We start from the raw sequence: 17,622 nt of genomic DNA on the forward strand, positions 1-17,622 counted from the left end.
CCCAGAGATGGTGCACGCTCAGTGTGTGCTGCCCTGGGCCCAGGAGCTCTCTGTTAAAATTGCACCAATACACAGCAAGAGCACATCTGGTTTGCTGGGTGGTGAATGCCTGCGAACTGGTACGCTGTTGGTAGACTGCAGTAGGGACAAGCAGGGACATCGGTAGGAGTGACTGGTTAGAGCTAGGTGAAGAGGGGAAACAGAGCCAGAACTGTTGTCAAAGCCGTGCAGGACTGGTGTGGTCTCTGCATAGAGCAGAAATGCCAAGGGAGCAGTCTGGCCTGGTGAGGGCATGTGGCACCCAGCATGGTTTTCTTTTTCCCTTTTTCTTTAGTGAGCTGTTCTGCCAGGCTGGTTCCTGTGCTGTGCCCCATGCCAGTGCCCAGCCCTGGGCTGTTTATCCCCTGGAAATACAGTTTCAAGGAATATGTGTTCTGGATCTTTTCCTGCTGGCAGGGAAGATTTCCCACCCGGAGGAAGCCTCATAGCAGTTGCTGGTTTGGCTCTTACCATATGTAAAGGTGACAGTGAAGAGAGCATGTGGGAGCACGAGCAGGCAAGTTTCTTTTGCAAGCATGACTGTGTACGGCTACATTGCAAGACCAGCAACCAGTCATTTATGTGATTTATGCCTCACTGCCTCCACTTTCCACACGGTACAAGAACAGGGACAGAGGAAGTGTGGAGAGCCCTTTGCTTAGTCATGCTGGGGTTAAGCCAATGGGAAGCCTGTGTGGACTAGCATGAGGGGATAGTGGCTCCCAGCAGGGTCCCAGTGGGGTGCCTGGGGACTCTGTGGGTAGGACTGTGCCACCAGCAGACACATGGGGAGTGGGGCTCCAGGGCCATGGCAGCTTGGAGTGATCGTCATCTCTGGCCATACATCTCATCTGCCGAGGCTGCTCCATGGGCCAGCAGCAACCCACCGGGCATTTGCAGCCCCTGTGAGCAGGCAAAGTCCATGCTAATACAAAGCAGAAAATGCAGAAGATGCCACCTGCGTGCCTGCAAAGATCAGTCCCACACCAAGTGTGCAGGCCCTGCAGCCCCACTCAGCTTTTCGGGGGGAACCTGTGTTACAGCAGGCTGTGCCTCCCTAGCATCATTTCCCACCTTTCTGTGGCTTCTTTCTGGGAAAAAAGCAGCTCAGGGCCAACATATTCTTTCTGGCAGGGGCAGCAGTCAGGGGAAACTCGGCTGTGAAATGGGGCATGCTCCTCCCTCACAGACATACTTGGCAGTTGATTTCATGGCTGGGAAAAAGCAGAACACCCCAATGTGTCCCTGGCAAAGGAGGCAGTTGGGAAAATGCAACCTCAGGTTCCTCCAAATTGAAGATTTCAGTCCAAGCTATGCCATAAGATGAAATCTCTAAAGGTTTCTAAGCAGAGTCTGTCCTTAAACATGTTTTTAAATGCTTTTTTACACAGGGCTGAGGAACCAGTGCCCCAGATGACCTGGACTCCCCAGCACTTGTGCAATGTGTCAGAGATGAGCATCATGAGCCTCTTTGAAGCAGAAAGAGAAACCCCTGTACTCTGGTAGGCATTGAAACAGCTTATAAATGACAACACTGGGGAAGCCTGGGCTTTTGAAACTGTCTCACAGCAACGTTCAAGTTTTAAATTCCCATCTGAGATATTCATGTGTTCTAATTAGATTTGTTGGTCAGGTTAAGTGAGAGGACACAGGTTCCTTGTTCAAGGATACAGATAAGAGCAACCAACACAAGCTTGTGCAAATTGCACTCATACATACTCAAAAACACCCTCCTAGGTTCCCCACGTCAGCATCTGTACAGCATGAGCAAATCACTTGTGTGCTTAGAAAACAGGCAATAGGAATAACAGCAGAAAGGCACTTGCGTGAAGATACGAGGCCCAGTTACATGTGGTGTAACTGTGGCAAGCAGCTCTATTAATTTTATAACAGTGTATAAAGCTGGTGATAGAGCAAGTTCCTTTGATAGGCAGAAGAACTATGTGAGCAGTGAGCACACTGATGAAAGTAGAAAGGATGGGTTATTTTGCATGCTTGTTTGATTTTTTTAATGAATTGAAAATAATGGCCAGAGGGAGAATGGGAGTGCAGTTGTTCTGTTTTTTTGTTTGTTTGCTTTGTTTTCTTTTTATCAACATATCAACCAAAAAGGTTGGACATTGTGCTTAGGGACATGGTTTAGTGGGTGATATTGGTGGTAGGGGGGATGGTTGAACTAGATGATCTTGGAGGTCTTATCCAACCTTAATGATTCTATGATTCTGCCCAGCCAGTCACTGGCTTTCTGTCTGACTAGCTGCTCATGTCCTGTTACATTACCTCTGCCCATTAGGCTAAATATGAGAAATCAGGGGCAAGAGGGGCTCTCATCAAGGGGCCTTTCTAGGATTGTGCTTGTAGGTGTCATTAAATTTCCCTTCTAAGGCTTTTCAGGATGTGTTTTTTTTCGTGATCTTTTGTATCGTATTGTTCCAACTTTAATATCTTTTGGAGGGGAGAAGCAGCCACCACTTTCCAAATCTTTTCATTTTAAGTGCTAAAACAACCACTGGCCTTGCCATTATTTCAAAGGTTGCCCAGTTTTGACATAGATAATGCTATTCTGTACTTTTGCTTCCTTGGCATTTCGAACTGGTTAACATGCACATTGAGACTCAGAGTGTAAAAGTTACTACCTCTAAATTCATGTAGTGTTACAAACTTTCTCTTTGTGTTTTATTCTGGGACTCCTGAAGTACTTTGTGATCACATTAGCAGTAACAGGAGTCCCTAAGACAAGGTGTCTGCATGGCTGCTTGTCCTGCCAGGTGGGGAGCCCCCAAAGTGTGTTTTAAAAGTGCATTTTTATCCTGCATGTCAATGAGCAGTGTTCAGTAGGATGAGAGCCAACAGGGTGAGGGTAAAGGATAAATTAGGTATGTACACAAGGCATCTGGGAAAACCTTATTTACCGGCAAGTAACCTTCCTTACATGTTTCTCCTTGACCCTGGCCTTACTCTCTAGCAGAGCCATATGGCAGCTTCAGCTTTGCACTGTAGCTGAGAGCTCACTGAATGATGTATCTGCATGCCTCATCCTTCCTCAGTACAGTGGTGGGTTTGTTTGTTTGTTGTTGTTTTGTTTTAATATTTGTGATTTAGCTTTAAGGCTCTGAACATATTTATCCTCAGCTAATGGTAACACTCATGTTGTAAAATCTTTTTTTTCCTAGGACAACTCTGGGATCATGTACACTGAGCTGAGATGGCAGAACTAAAGTAGCTCATGAAGTCGAGGATGGCAGAACACAACGGTGATGGCAGCAAGGTAATCATAATACAGCAGCACTGGGTCACTTACCAGTTCTTCGGCCATTGTACATCATTGCTCTTGTAAATGTCTGTTGGAGTTGCTGAAGGGGAATGAAGCAGAAGCATGGTTTTTCACTGTCTCAGGATGGTCACAGTGTAAAACTGCTGTTAATAATGCTAGCTGGGGAAGCTGAGATGCTTAAGGGCTGAACTACCACCAGATGGCAGCTGAAGTCCAAATATGAGACCGGCCCCAGAGCCGCCGCGGTTTGCTAAGGGCCGCCTGCCACCACTGCCATGCCCAGCGGGCAGCCTGATACAAAGTCCCAGCAGGGTACAGCCAGATAAGGAGCTCTGGGGCCTCCCACCTTGAGTTGAGAACATTAATTAAAAAAAAAAAAAAAAAAAAAAAGGCAGCCACAGTTAGTAACTAATAGGCATGGTGCAGCCAGTGTTGGAAAGTCCCTAGCTGAAGGGGGGGGGGCGGGGGGGGCGGGCGGGACTAAAATCTTTCTAGTGTTGCAGGAGTTTTTTCATTCCATTAGTGACAAATTTATGGCACTTTTTAATCCCTCTCTTTTGTTCCCTTTACCTAGCACAGAGCAGTAATTTCATACGTGCTACATGACAAATAGAATTCATTTCCTAGGGTACCCACTGGTGTATTAGCCACACACCCTTTTTTTTTTCCTCTCTCAAAAATTATTTACCTAAAAATGCTTTATTTAATCAAGATAAAATTCGGTGCAATTATTTTCAGCTCACTTGTACCGAGATAGATGGTGTGGCTACTCTTCCACAAGGAACTGCAAGCCTGAACATTTTTTTGTTTTGTTTTGTTTTAAATCTCCCCCCTCACATCCCACCCCTTGGAACTCCCCAGGATACAGATAGTGTCGTAACACAATGTTGCTTCACCATATAGGCTGTGCATACAGGAAAGGTAAACTGAAGTAATAAGAGTTGCTGGAAACCTGCCTGTTACAGTTTGGGAATGAGGAAAAGTAGAAGTCTCATACACCAGCACCATAAATGGTCACAGAGCAAAAATCCTGTCGTGGCTTGGGAGAAAAGAAGACTGATACTGTGCTATTGTTTTGCAGGATGTTCTTCCATCAGCAGAAGGTAAACCAGAACTGGGCAGACAGGATTAAGCCTTCCAGCACATTGTACTGAGGCATCAAGAACAGAAGAAACAGCATCCTACTGGTTTCTGCACAGGTAAATCTGCTGTGTATGAGCGACACTAGATTTTTGCAAGGCATGTTTCAGGGATGGCACAGACACTTACTTAGCATCACATTTCATTGAGGAGAGCCTCTCCGTGATCAGACTTATTTCTCTCTTGGAGTAAGAATGCTGTAACCTCAGGGCTCACCAGAAATGATCATGCACCAGTAGGCTGTGGGTTGTTTTTCCATACTGCGCTGGTTCATGAGATGTGGTGACTCTGACTCACAGCACTGCTCTCTCTTTGAGCAGTATGTTTGGGGTGTAGCTTTAATGGACTTATTCTAAAGTGGAATTTTTAGCTCTAAATGCAATTGGTCAGCTTTTAAGTCCCTTCCCTCCCCCCCCCCCCCCCCCCCCCCCCCCCCTTACTGTGCAACACTTCACACAAAGCGTTTCCTTAATTTGTCAGAGCAAGTGGGGATAACAAAATTAACAGATTTGGCTCATTTCCTCATCTAATAGCAACTAAGAAAAAATGAAATATGTGGATGACATTTTAGTTAAGGGCCTGTTTTGCCTGCAGAGGCACATGTCTATATGTGCCATCATACCCTAACTGCAGCCATTTTCATTAACTCACTAATAAGAGGAAGTATAAATTAATTTCCCATCTGCCATGCTTTGCATTTCAGAAATTACCTAAACTGCACCCTCAAAATACTGTTACTGACTGCTGCTGTTTAACATATGTTCATATTTAATGTGGCTTAGAGTATAATGATTCTGACATAAGTGTTGCTATTCTTAAGATATACTGTCTCTATGACTACTGCTGTTATGGCTTTAAACCAAATCCCATTGGTCATACTATTAAGGGTATATTTGTTCCACCAACGTGGAAAGAAACCGATGCAAAAAGAAACCCAAAAGAAACCGATACAAAAAGCCAGCAGTTCATTCAGAAATGTAAATGACTTCGTATTACTTTATTAAATAGCCAATTCTAAAGAACAGTAACAAATATGAAAACATGCATCATTTGGTGTTTTTTTAAAAAATACGTGTCCAAAACAAAGACTGTTAGAAAAATTAAAAAGTTTTAGGCCCAAGGCACCTTCTTCTTTCCACATAAAAGGTGTTGGGTAGTTATAAATACTGTTCCACCTCCTTTAGCAAAGTTTAACAATGTATACATTAGTATTTCCATTACAGTTTTTTTTCACATTTCATTGTAAACAAAATCAATTTTAAAAAATGCCTTGTTAGCAAGCTTAAGGAACTATTGCTGTCCTGTACAGTAAATACAAATAGGAAGAGCCTCAATTTACCTTCCATTTTAATCAGTACTCCATTTACCAAAACATTAAAGATTTCAATTAGTATAAAAATATAATTAAAGACCAAATGACTGCAAAGATTCAGTATTTCAGTGAGTCTTAGTTAACAGGCAAATAAAATGCTATGGAATTCCAAATCTGAAGTTTGTTTCTGTACAGCTTCTGCTCTTCTGAGAGCTGAGTATCACAATGGTGTATACAAATGCACTGGTTATCCATTAGAAACAGTCACTTTTTATTTACCACAAATAATTTAGCATTTAGCTGAACTAAAAAGCACGTGCTAAAAGATGGTTTTCCATGTTTTGTGTATGTACAGAGGTCAAAGCTAATTAACAAACCACTTCAATGGGCACCTGCTCTTTGCAAGGCAGGACTTCCTCTTGCATTACATTTTGGAATCTGGCCTCCAATAAAGAATAAGACAAAACAGAGCGCTGCATCTATAGCAATGGTAATTGTATAATCAAATTTCTTGCATAAACATGGCCAAATATCATCTGCATCAAGGCTTGTACATACCATCAAGTTCCATTCATCCACTTCAGAAATCTGTAAGTCAAAACTGTACATCTTTTAAACCATGAACCGAAAGCATTATGGTTTTCTAAGCTCTGATTTTTTTTAAGCACTTCTCAAGTACGAGGCAGTAACAAGCTCAATCTTGCATGACCGCTTTTTCCAAACGTTTTACAGCGGCATTTTGAACATACCTATTTCCAATTCTTTTGTTTGGATTCCTGCAAACAAAGGACACAAAAATCAGACCAGCCAGGAAACAGCAGCAACAGTGATGTCAGCCTACTCTCAGTAGAGAAGAAGATATTAAGCACTAACCCCACATGTGAAGAGCAACAGGCACATACAGAAAAATGAAAGGAGACTAAAAGAAAGGAAAGGTAGTGCTCTGTCTCAGAGTTGGACAGAACCTTCAGGATTGACTTAGCCTGGGCTTAAATTATTACTAACTGAACCAATGTAACAATTGTTTCCCTTGCTTTTCGGAATGAAAATGATGCTGCCTGAATGGTTAGATGCTGTCAGATTGTTACAGGCTAGTATAGAAACAATACTGTCAAAGGCTACATTTGAATAAAAATCTTGAGTTGAAAAGTTTTGTATGAAAGAACAAAGTATCTGAAAACGTGAAGGAAAACAGCAAGTACTGTCAGACACCACACATTATAGTTACTGAGCCCTTAGTAGATACTCCTATGTGGTAAACGGTATTTCCTTTTTAGAAAGACCCAACCTGCTGGGTAAACTAAGATCTTCAAAAGAGCAATAATGAGCTGTTCTGTGCAAAGCAGAATGAACAAAGGTGGGCTTCTGTTCACAAATGGTATGTCAGCTACCGTTGTTACTCAGAAGTGGCTTTCTTCCCTTTCCAGCTCTTTTGTCTTTGCTCCAGTTCTGCTTCAGTGAAGGCTGCCGGGCCCCAGTTTGTGATTAAGTGAGGATTCTTGGAACCTGGAAGACAAAGTGCAATACTTGAAACAGGCATTTCCGACAGTAACATCACTCACACACCATCAGTGGGGCAGAGTTGGAGTTGCCACAGGATGATTCTGTAAGTGCTGTCTCTTCTGTGACTGGAATCCCTCTCAAAGGTGGCCTGCCTAACTGAGGAGGGAGGAATGCCTGGGACACAGTCAGTGAAGGTGCTTAGTGTGAAAAGTTCTCAACTGCTGCCACCTTTGGCATCTTTATCTCCAATTGCCCCTGCAAAATAGTTGTATAGAAGTAACTGTTTTCTGTTATTCTTGTTGTTAAAGATGTCCCTAAGGGAAAGCAATCTCTCCAGCACAGCATCACAAAGACACTTTCCTGTAAGGCTGGCATGGTATTAATTAAGCTAAAAAGTTAAACTTTTTCTAAAAATCCAGTAAATATTTTAGATACCTTTACTTTGTGGTTTTGGCAATCAGCATTTAGGCTAATTGCATTAAACACCCAAAAATGCAATGTTCAGGTAGATCCTTGTGTTGTTTAAAAATAAATAAGTAAAAATTTAAAAAATAAATAGTTTTAGCAGGGACAGTAAAGACTTGAAAGTTTCTTATGTTTAATTTTGCTCAGATTTCAACACATCCTAGGTATGAGGCTTTAATACTAATTAATCCTTCTCTCAAGCAACTATGAGCCTGTATTTGTTCCCACCATCATCATTAAATTTATTTCAAACAAAACCAAATCCTCAGGGGGCACTAATCTTATCAGTAAAGATACTGCAGTGCTTACACTATACCGCACAAAACGTATTTTGAAGGTCTGGTGCCAACAGTGTTTTCATAATGCGTTATATTGCAGAGTTGCAAACTTTTTTTTTCTCTATTTGGGTTCTGAATGCAGAACAATTCTTCCATTCTGAGGGAAGACCTATTATGATCAGCAATTCTGACAAATGTAGTAGTTATAGGCTGTAGTGAAACCAGTAAGCTACAAGAAAAGGCAGACTTCAATAAATAGCTAAGTGATGCAAGTATATGAGATGGAATTAATACAGTGTTTTTGTTATTTTTCTGTTGATAACATACCTGGCTCTATTAGTCGAATTAATCCCTCATGATGAGCTACTTTATCTTTCCAAGTCTTGGTGTTATTAGCTGCTGTTTCCAACTTCTTTTTAACCTCCTGAAATAAAATAGAGCCCATTTGCAAACAAGAACAACTTAATTTATATAAAAAGACAATGCCTCCTTTTAAACCTAAAGACTGTACAATACTATGTCAGCCTGCCCTCTGTTTAGTATAGACAGGACCATTTCATTTCAGATTAACATTTTAACTATTACAGTCAGTCACTAACGGTATAAAAGCAAGCCCTCAAACCAGGTTTTATAAGATTGTCTAGCTGCACAGTTAGGGTTAGTCTTCATGAAGACTGAAAACACACACAAACTATAGTTTCAAATTAGAGACTATCTAGAACTACTATGTTCTGATCTACAATGTTCTAGTGGACATTACAATAAATCATAAAACATAAGCTAGGAAATGGACCACTGCTGATAGCCCAAGCACGGAAGAAGTATTCTTCTGTCTAAATTGGTCTTTTGGTCAATTGCAAACGTAAGACTAGAATGTTTAACGATTTCTAAAATATTATGTCAATTATTGCAGTGACCTACTCCACCATTTCTCTTCTGATTTTCTTGTTTGTTTTGTAAGTGTAGTATATTCCAGATGTTTAGATAACAGTAGATGTATTCTGGATGTCTAGATAACAGTGGTATTTTATTTTATGTACAAAAAGCCTGGGATGTCATTTAAAAAAAAAGTTGAGTATTACCTGAAAGCAACTCTACTGATTGTGCCAGATGTAACACCAACACAGTAAGTTGTAAAATGGGCAAAAAATACTCCATCTGGGCCTGTTCTTGTAGTCGCTGCAGTATTCTGTGCTGGTCAAGACAGCTCAATAGTTTGTCCTTCACAGAACTCATTCCAAGGGCACAGAAGACAGCATAAACACACTCCCAAGTTAAACAGATATCTAGCTGTGTTTTGTTTCCTGACCTAAACAGATGCAGGATTAATACCTCCCTAGCCATAGAAAGTATGTAGAAATTCAGTGTCTGTAGTCACTGGATTCTGATAAATTCTTTATATTTATTCCATGAACACAGCTACTGGCCTACACCAAAAACACTCAGTGGAACAGAGAACAGCCCTGGCACTTGGGACACCAGGCACTGCTGAATTTGAGAATTCATTTGACAAAACTCCATTTGAGAATCTGGACTAATTCCTAGCTATCCTTGACATAATTCAGTGCTTAAATACCTTTTTAAGGAGCAAGGGCTTACAGTAGCACATCAATTTTTGTCTGTAGAAGACAATATTGCCCCATTAAATTATCAAAACATTGCAAGGATAACTAATTCAAGAGTATAAGGCATTGGGTTATGACAGCAACAGGACTGCACATGGATAGTTAGTCTATAGCATAAGACAAATGTATACAGAATATTTCAGGATATGATCAAGCTGGCTTGCATGTGAATTGGGATAAAATAATAAAGGGGGGGGTATGTCTGAAACCTATCCTCTTCCTCAAATATATCTACTGATCTGGGGGGGAAAAAAAGAAAAAGACATAACTATCCTAGCTCTACTTAAAAATCTTTTGTTTACTAATCTTTAAACAAGCATGAAATGGACAAACTTCAAATTCAGTTAAACTACTGCACATCCAGCTAAGCATGAGAGTTAAGATAAACAGAACAGCTCACCTCATATTGCTCAAGGGCCTCCTTCCTTTCCAGTTCAAGCTGTTCCAGTTGCTGCATAGCAACTTGAAGAGCCCGTTCCTTTATCATTCTCTGGTTTTCTAGCTCTTGCTTCTCTGCTTCTGTCATCTGAATGGTCTGCTGCTGCTGCAAGTGCCATTTTTCCAGTTCAGCTCTCTTTGCTGACTCTTCTTCCAGTAATCTGCAATGGGGATTGAGATGTTAACTGCACTTTAAAGTAAGCTGTATCCATCATGTAGCATACACAGAGGAAAGCCAAGCTAATTATTGAGGAAAAAAAACAAAACAAAACCACTCAGGAAGGAGGGAAAAAATTACTGCTTCTTGGCTTGTATTCAGTGTAACACTGAAAATCATGCCAGAAGTGCAAGCAGACTCACTGCTACAAAGGGCTATTCAGAAAATGTAGTCGATAATGCAAACGCACAACACTGAAAACCACAGAAGAAACAAACGTGCATGAGTTATCTTAACTGTCTTAGGAGGACTGACTATATGAAGAAAGAAATCACACTAAACGAAGCCCATATGAGTAAGAGAAGACTTAACCTTTTATCAGTTAAAATTTAAACCTGTGATAAAATGTAACAGCAAGTCATATTTACAGTTAGTGCTTTATAAAACATAACAAAGTTTGTACAGAATGATCTCAATTTTGGATGTGTGGACAGGCACAATGCCCGATGAAAAATAAGTGAGCCTGCTTTTCTGGAATTGCTTGCATTTTGAGCACTTTGCTGGGAGGCAAGACTAGCTTAAAGTGCAAAGATGGTAGATATTTTTTTCTTAAGATCTGAAGGCTAAAGGTGATATTTATGGTTTTCATATATGTTTCGATTAGCAGGGGTAATGCTCAGCAATCTTTAAAAGTAGAATACAGTTGTTTAATATTGCAGTGAAACAGAAATAAGTCACTACTAGGTAAAATGCATACCTGGCTTGAAGTTTCCTTACAGTTTCTTCATCTTGACGTGCCTGTTTTTCAACCTCCAAAGCTTCCTGTAGCTGCTTATACATTTCTTCCAGCTCACGTACTCTCTGTAAATACTGTTCCAGTTCAGATGACTTCTGAGCGACTTGCTCTTCCATTTTTTGTCTCACCTAGCAAAGTAAATTGAGGACACACATGAGCTACCATTCCATTCAGGTTTCCAATATTGAAGGAATTACCAGGTTTCTCTCTGATAGCATTTTCAGAGAGACCTTTTCCTGCTACCAGCAGAGCGGAACTGATAAAATTGAGTCAAGATTTGTAGCTGTGTAACTAAGAAAGTAAGGAAGAAAAAAACCGTGGTCACTTACATTGGCCTACTGCATGCTGCACAGGATTTGTACAGTGGTTTAAACCTATCTTCAATCAGTTTGATCGCATCACTTGATTTGCAAGTACACACTAAACTGAAGGAAGAAAAAGCTTGTAGAGTGTCTAGACACAAAGATCAAGCTCATTTAATTACACTCAACTTGTTTCCTCAGGCAAGTCCTCCCTTGGCAGTAGCAGATTTCACACATATCTGGATGCTGGCACTGCAACTTGAGACGTCAAAGGTTGGACACCAGCTAGGGATCTTGGCTTTGCTAAGAGAAGAGCAACTATAACAAAAGAGTGAAGGTAAGTGGTAGAGGAAGGTGAAAGAGAAGCTGAATGTCCATGGTCATTCAGCCTCTGATCTGATTTCCCCTGTTTCACTGACCAGAGCAGGAAACTAGGGGTGATGTGGCACCAGAGCCGACCATCCTGTTTGGCTCACACTGTCGTTGAGCTGAGGGGGGATAAAGCACCAAAACCTCAGCATTTAGTAATACGTAACATTTACTTCACAGAAGATAAGCAGTGCTCCTTAAGTCAGCAAAAAAAAAAAGCTTGTTTCAAGTGTGATAGGATGGCCTGTCCTGCTCCACTGCTCAGTGGACTGCTTTCCCTCAGCTAACCTAAATCCCGCTGACCCAGAAAGCGAGCGTATTCAACAATTCACACTCATCCCATAAAGTAGCACTGCACGTGCATTTGTCCTGAGATGTTCCATTACATCAGCCTATTTCTACTTCTTTTCTGCAGCTGACAGAAGAACTTATTATACCAGACAAAACCCTTGAAGATCAAAAATAAGTTGTTCTATAAATCCTTGGCATGATATGCCGTGCAGCATTTTAAAGCTGCAGTTTTTCTTTAATGTTGCATGTGTATAAATACAAAAGAATGAACAGTATAAAAAAAGAACAGTTTGGGGAATATAATCAACTCAGAAAATTCCTAAAATACACTTTAATTATACCTTTGTATGTGTTATATGAATATACAAAACGAACCAGTCTCAAGTTCTTCATCCCTGAAAACTGCAGTCTTCAGTCTGTGTTTTATCTTGTAAACAGTTCATTCTATTCATGATTTTCCAATAATATTTAAGCTCTGATTGCTATACAAATTGTAGGCAGGGTGTTTCAATTCTTTTTTCACTACTAAATATATTTTATGTCTCTAGTAAATGTAATGCAGACTGCACTCAACTTCCTGCAAATTCTGCTGAAACCTTTCAGTGATTGCCTATGAGGGAAGTCATTGCTGAAAGCGCTGCTCACTATGTGGAATTATAGCAAAAAGCCATGTGCACTACTCACCATTTTTTCTCTCTCCAGCTCCAGACTGAAGCGATCTTGTAACTCAACTTGAGTCTGAAGTCTTTTCTTTTCCTCCTCTGCAGCACGTGCAGCTGCTGCTTCCAGTTGCTGGAATAGAAAGAAGGATCAAGAAAAGAAGGAAAAAACAATTTGTAAAAACTAAGCCATTTGGGGGAAATTGAATTTAATTATTTTTATTTAAAAGGAAGAAGCTTTCAAAAGTATTACAGTGCCAACTGTTTGTTTTTTCTTAAACTCTCTGAGGTTACTGTCAACCTCCAAATATAATTTTTAGTCTTATTGCAAGACAATTTTCAATTTACAAATGAAAAATCAATTATCAGATTTCCTCCAAGTTTCCTTTGAGTTCTACTTTGCAAAACCAATAGAAATGACTGTATTTCCTTCTCTATCTCACACAGGATATAAAACTATTACAGAAAACCACATTCCAGGCAGGACTGCACAAGAGTTACAACAGTGAAAACATGACAGCATATATAGTGTTCATACAGAAACAGAAGTGAGACATACTAAATTGCCATGGGAATGCAGAAGTGCCACAAAGGTTGATTATAATAAAGCAATTGTGCTATCATGAATCACAATCCCTTTAACATCCCCTAAATTGCCATGTAAGGTAAATGAAATTATAGTCAGTAACTACCATTTGAACATTAGGGGGGAAAAATATCCTCAGAACTACAGACATGTAAACAGCTGCTGGTGCCGTCCTGACTTCTTGCAACTTATTTAACATTTTTTTGCATCAAGATGCAAATAAATAGATGCAAATAAATAAGATACAAATAAAGAGATAGCCATTGCATTTTTTCCTTTCATCTAGGCTTCAATAGTGTGTATGTTTAGAATGCTTAGAAGGTTAGAAATGTACAAGTACTAGTCAAAGCATTAACAGTACTGAAAACAAAATAATTCTTTCACAGATTTTTCCAGAGATCAGATTCTGTACAGAAAACAAGCACCCTTTTGTAATATGCCAGGCTGGTGAATTTGCTTCCACAGACCCTCAGTAAGAGAGGGATACCGTTCATTTTTCAGTATTTGGGATGGTCCAACACTTAAATCATTTTCCTCTCACACAACCTATGTGAACTAATCAGAGACCTAAACAACTAAAACTGCCAAGCCAAAACTCAAAGTAATTCCTTTAAGTGCTAATCCCATTCTAGCCTAAAATAGATGGGGAGAAGGGCAGAAAGCTCCTAGTTTCTCTTTTTAAGCCATAGAACATAGTACAGAAATGTTCTCCTTTGAAAGGCTAAAAATTACGCTACAAGTCTTTTAGAAGTATTATTCCTCTTCTGTAATTGGTAAGCATATAATTGGGGTCAAACTTAAGATGCTGTTTAAGTGAAATTTCCTTTTGATTTCCTTCCCCACCTTCAAATTAAATAAACATTGCCAATACTGAACTGCAATGGCAAATGACCCCTTGAGGTAACCAGCAAGAGTAGGTGCTAGGCTTTTGCCAGCCAGTTCAACAAGAAAATACACATTTGTCCACTCTTATCTCTTATCAGCAGTTTCCTGTTTAGTTCATGTCAGATCACATCAGCTGCTGGCTGGTAAGGTTACTGGCTATTCATGACAACTAGGGAAAAGTTGCAAAATGTGAGAACGGGGCGGGGGGGGGGGGGGGGGGAGTGTCAACAAGAACACATCATTGCAGGAGGAGTTAAGGAGTTAGCACAGTCTCTGAGTTCTATTCAAGACTCCAAATTGAAAGAGTACACAAGGCTTGTGCATGCTCTCTTGGTACAAAAAAAACTTACCTTTCAGTCTATTCAGCATGCATTTCTCAAAATTCCATTTCAAGATATGAAAAAAACAACTATTTTAGACAAAGGAGCTTATTCTTCTGAAATTTTTAAGTGCAGGAGCTATCAAGATAAAAGCCAGTCTTGGGATGCACTTTGGCAGCTGCTATGCAAGTGCTGGCTCTCACCCATCAGGAGCAAATTGAACTTTAGAGAACAATACAGTTTCCTGAACCATTCACAAAGCCTTTTCCTTGAAGATTACTTTTTAAGAAACAAAAACAAAACAAAACAACAACAAAAACTAATCAAACAGTTTAAATTCTTCCAGCATAGCAGCTCCCCAATAATTCATGTCAGAGACTAAATTATCTTCCACCCTGTAGTTTACCTGTTGTGATTTCAGCAACACTCCCTGCCACCTGTCAACATCTTACTGCTCCTTTGGGGTTGCTCTCATGTCATCTTCCCCCACTTTATCTCCATGAAGTAAACTCAACACAGAAAGTCATCCTTATGATTTCTGTTAACAGGCATTATTACCAGTAACTTGTAGGTAAACACAGGCTACCTTTTAAAGCATATTTTGCATTATGAATCTTACACACATGGTAGAGTATAGGTGCTAAAATGAAATAAAAAGTGTTTTCCCCACTGTCAAACCAAAGATACATTTTGGGTGATTTGAATTTGCTTTCTAGACTCACCACCTTTAACACACACTCGCAATATTTGTAGTGGTTTTTTTGTTTGCTTTTTGCTTTTTTCTTCAAATAAGCTAGTGTTTTAGCTAGCGTTTTTCATTTAGGAAAAACTCAAGCACTGAGGCAGATCTGTCCTAAATGGGAATGCAAAAAAAAAAAAAGAATGAATTTAGGAAGATAGTGAACAAAAGACTCTAGAGTAAGCATAGATCGGGACTGCTCTAGCAGCAGGGCCTCCATTCAGCAGCCAAGATGTTAGGCAGCAATGAGGAATTTAATGGCACTCAAGGCTATTTCAGTACACACTCCCCATTACAAGATATCACAGCAATAGGAGGTAGAAAGTATATCTGAGTAATAAAGTCTCTGTGAAGAACTATTACAGAGGCACTGCTTGTTCTAACATACAAAGATCCATCAGCATGTTCAGTCTACTGTTAGAGCATGCAGCTGCAGCAAACTCACCTTTGGTCATTAGATGTAGGATAAAACCTATCTACGAGGAAATTAATTTATTGAGAGAGACTTCTGCTAAAACTCAGAAATTCCTAGTGCAGTTTTCAAGTTTCTAGAAGTCAATTCAATGTTAACAAGGAACATACATTTAAATGGTTTATAAATGGCTGGTATGTTTCTCAGCTCTACAAATCTCTCCCAAACTACTATAATAAAATTATGCCAATACATACTCACAAAAATCAATGTGCATCTTTGGATTCACTGTAAATTCAATTTATATCTGTGAAAACTACGTCTGTGTGAAGAGACTCCTCCACACAGTTCAAACAACAACTCTGGAAAAACTACCTAAGGAAATCTTAATGGAAAGCCCCAATTTTGGCAGACATTCCCAACAGGAAGAGGAAAAAAAAAAAAAGAAGAATCAACCAAACAATAATGAGTAACTGACAAGACTAGATTCTCCAGTCCCTGAACCCCATCCACACCACAGTCGCAGTTCTCCTTCACACTAGCTTCACAAGACCTTCTTATGTACAGGCCTGGGCCACGTGAGTTAACCCCAAGGCCACTTGATCAGACCTTAGAAGCTGCTACAGTCAATGCTTAAGGCTTTATGGCAAGCTGACCCAGCAGACCTATTTACTTAGTGGCTTGAGCTGACATAAGCTCAACTCCTCTGCAGGAGTTCCCTTCATGTGTCTGAACACCTGAACAGGAAATAGATGCCAAATATACTTCAAGAAGCCCATCTCAACCACAGAGACCGAGCTTAAAGCGTGAAGGTCAGCAGCTTGTACTCCCACCTTTCTCACAGTCTCTAGTTCCTTCTGCTTGTTCTCGTTGGCTGTTTGCAGTTCTTTCATCTGCCGCTCCAACTCTTCTTGCTCAGCTAACAGCTTCTGGCGCAACTCTTTCCGTTTTTGGCGTGCTTCTTTGTGAGGTGGAGGACTCCCTGCTCTCAGCAGGCTCACAGTGGTCTGTATGGCTGGAAGGGATCATGCAAGGCAAAGGGAGAGGAACTGTACAACCCCAGTGAAGAAAAATACTAAACTTTCTGGACAGCCTAGGTAAATGAATACCTGCGTTGTTCTTTTTGGTTTGTTTTTAATGTATTTTTAAACCAGAAATAACTTGTTGATTCTCCTAATTCTCATCAGGCTAGCTGTCAACACAAACCACTAGTAAAAGACAGTTTTCAATAGTCTGTGTGCCACAAGGTCAGGCAACTCCAATGCATTCTGCCAATTCCAATACTGATTTCTAGCATGCAGTGGACATACAAATCATTTGTATGCCTAGCTACGCAAAAACAACTTCACAATTTCCCACTCCCGAGATTCGGTGACTCTAATCAAGAAGTAGATTATGTTATCAAAGATATAGTTGCACCTATTTTCTTATAACCAATCTTAAACCCCTTTTTATTCTCACTGTTATTCACAAGAAGAACATTCTTCCAGTTTAAAAAGTTCTCATTTACTTATATTCAAGTAAGGAAATACACACACAGCAAAACTGAGGAGTAGTTGATGCTTTATCTGCCACTGCTGTAAAAAAATATCTCATTTGGGCATTTTGGAATCAAGTAATTCTTCATACATCAGACTTCGGTGCAATTAAATACGTGCTTCAGGTAAAAAGGGCAGTGTGAATGGAAGCACACAGCTCCAGATATTAAAATGCTGTACATATTTCAATGGTCTTGGCAACAGTGGCTTTGCAAAGGCTTCTACCTCACCCTGCAAAAGATGCATGTAACCATCATTCAGCATATTACCTGGGAAGGTCTCACAGAAGGAGTAACTCCTTCGTGGTAACAGAGAAGGAAGCCCCAGTTACAGCCTTATCCTCAGTTCATCAAACCACACTACCTCAAGCAAAACCATAAAATTAAAGCCAATTTATGATGCTGAACTGAACAAGCTTTCCCTTTCTCCCCAAACTAACAATTTTCTGTGTATTCCCTGCCCTTTCCCACATGCGCAGCCATACAGAAAAAGCA

At 40.2% G+C, this 17,622-nt stretch overlaps 2 protein-coding genes across 6 annotated transcripts in view; one reads left to right on the forward strand and one right to left on the reverse strand.

Annotated features, from left to right (window-relative positions):
- The window catches only part of LOC310901059 (uncharacterized protein), a 42,704-nt gene extending 31,037 nt beyond the window's left edge, over positions 1-11,667 (forward strand). For 3 of the 4 annotated variants that reach the window (XR_014585554.1, XR_014585555.1, XM_083840035.1), the window contains 5 exons: positions 1,431-1,541; positions 3,213-3,307; positions 4,395-4,512; positions 7,193-7,371; positions 11,531-11,667. Coding sequence is in view for 2 of the 4 variants with exons in the window: in XM_083840035.1 (XP_083696161.1) it covers positions 1,431-1,541; positions 3,213-3,243 (142 nt within the window). In the remaining 2 variants the exon portion in view is untranslated. Of the gene's footprint in view, positions 1-334; positions 557-1,430; positions 1,542-3,212; positions 3,308-4,394; positions 4,513-7,192; positions 7,372-11,530 lie in introns of all 4 variants that reach the window. The other variant, XM_083840034.1, reaches the window with a different exon arrangement.
- The window catches only part of SWAP70 (switching B cell complex subunit SWAP70), a 41,627-nt gene continuing 29,422 nt past the window's right edge, over positions 5,418-17,622 (reverse strand). Inside the window, exons 7-13 of one of the 2 annotated variants that reach the window (XM_083840014.1) lie at positions 16,424-16,605; positions 12,674-12,781; positions 10,989-11,155; positions 10,037-10,235; positions 8,339-8,435; positions 7,157-7,271; positions 5,418-6,541 (exon numbers count right to left, since the gene is read on the reverse strand). In XM_083840014.1, coding sequence (XP_083696140.1) covers positions 7,162-7,271; positions 8,339-8,435; positions 10,037-10,235; positions 10,989-11,155; positions 12,674-12,781; positions 16,424-16,605 — 863 coding nt within the window. In that variant the 3' untranslated portion in view covers positions 5,418-6,541; positions 7,157-7,161. Of the gene's footprint in view, positions 7,272-8,338; positions 8,436-10,036; positions 10,236-10,988; positions 11,156-12,673; positions 12,782-16,423; positions 16,606-17,622 lie in introns of both variants that reach the window. The other variant, XM_083840013.1, reaches the window with a different exon arrangement.

Source organism: Anser anser (genome assembly GCF_964211835.1).
Source record: "Anser anser genome assembly, chromosome: 5".
NCBI lineage: Eukaryota > Metazoa > Chordata > Aves > Anseriformes > Anatidae > Anser > Anser anser.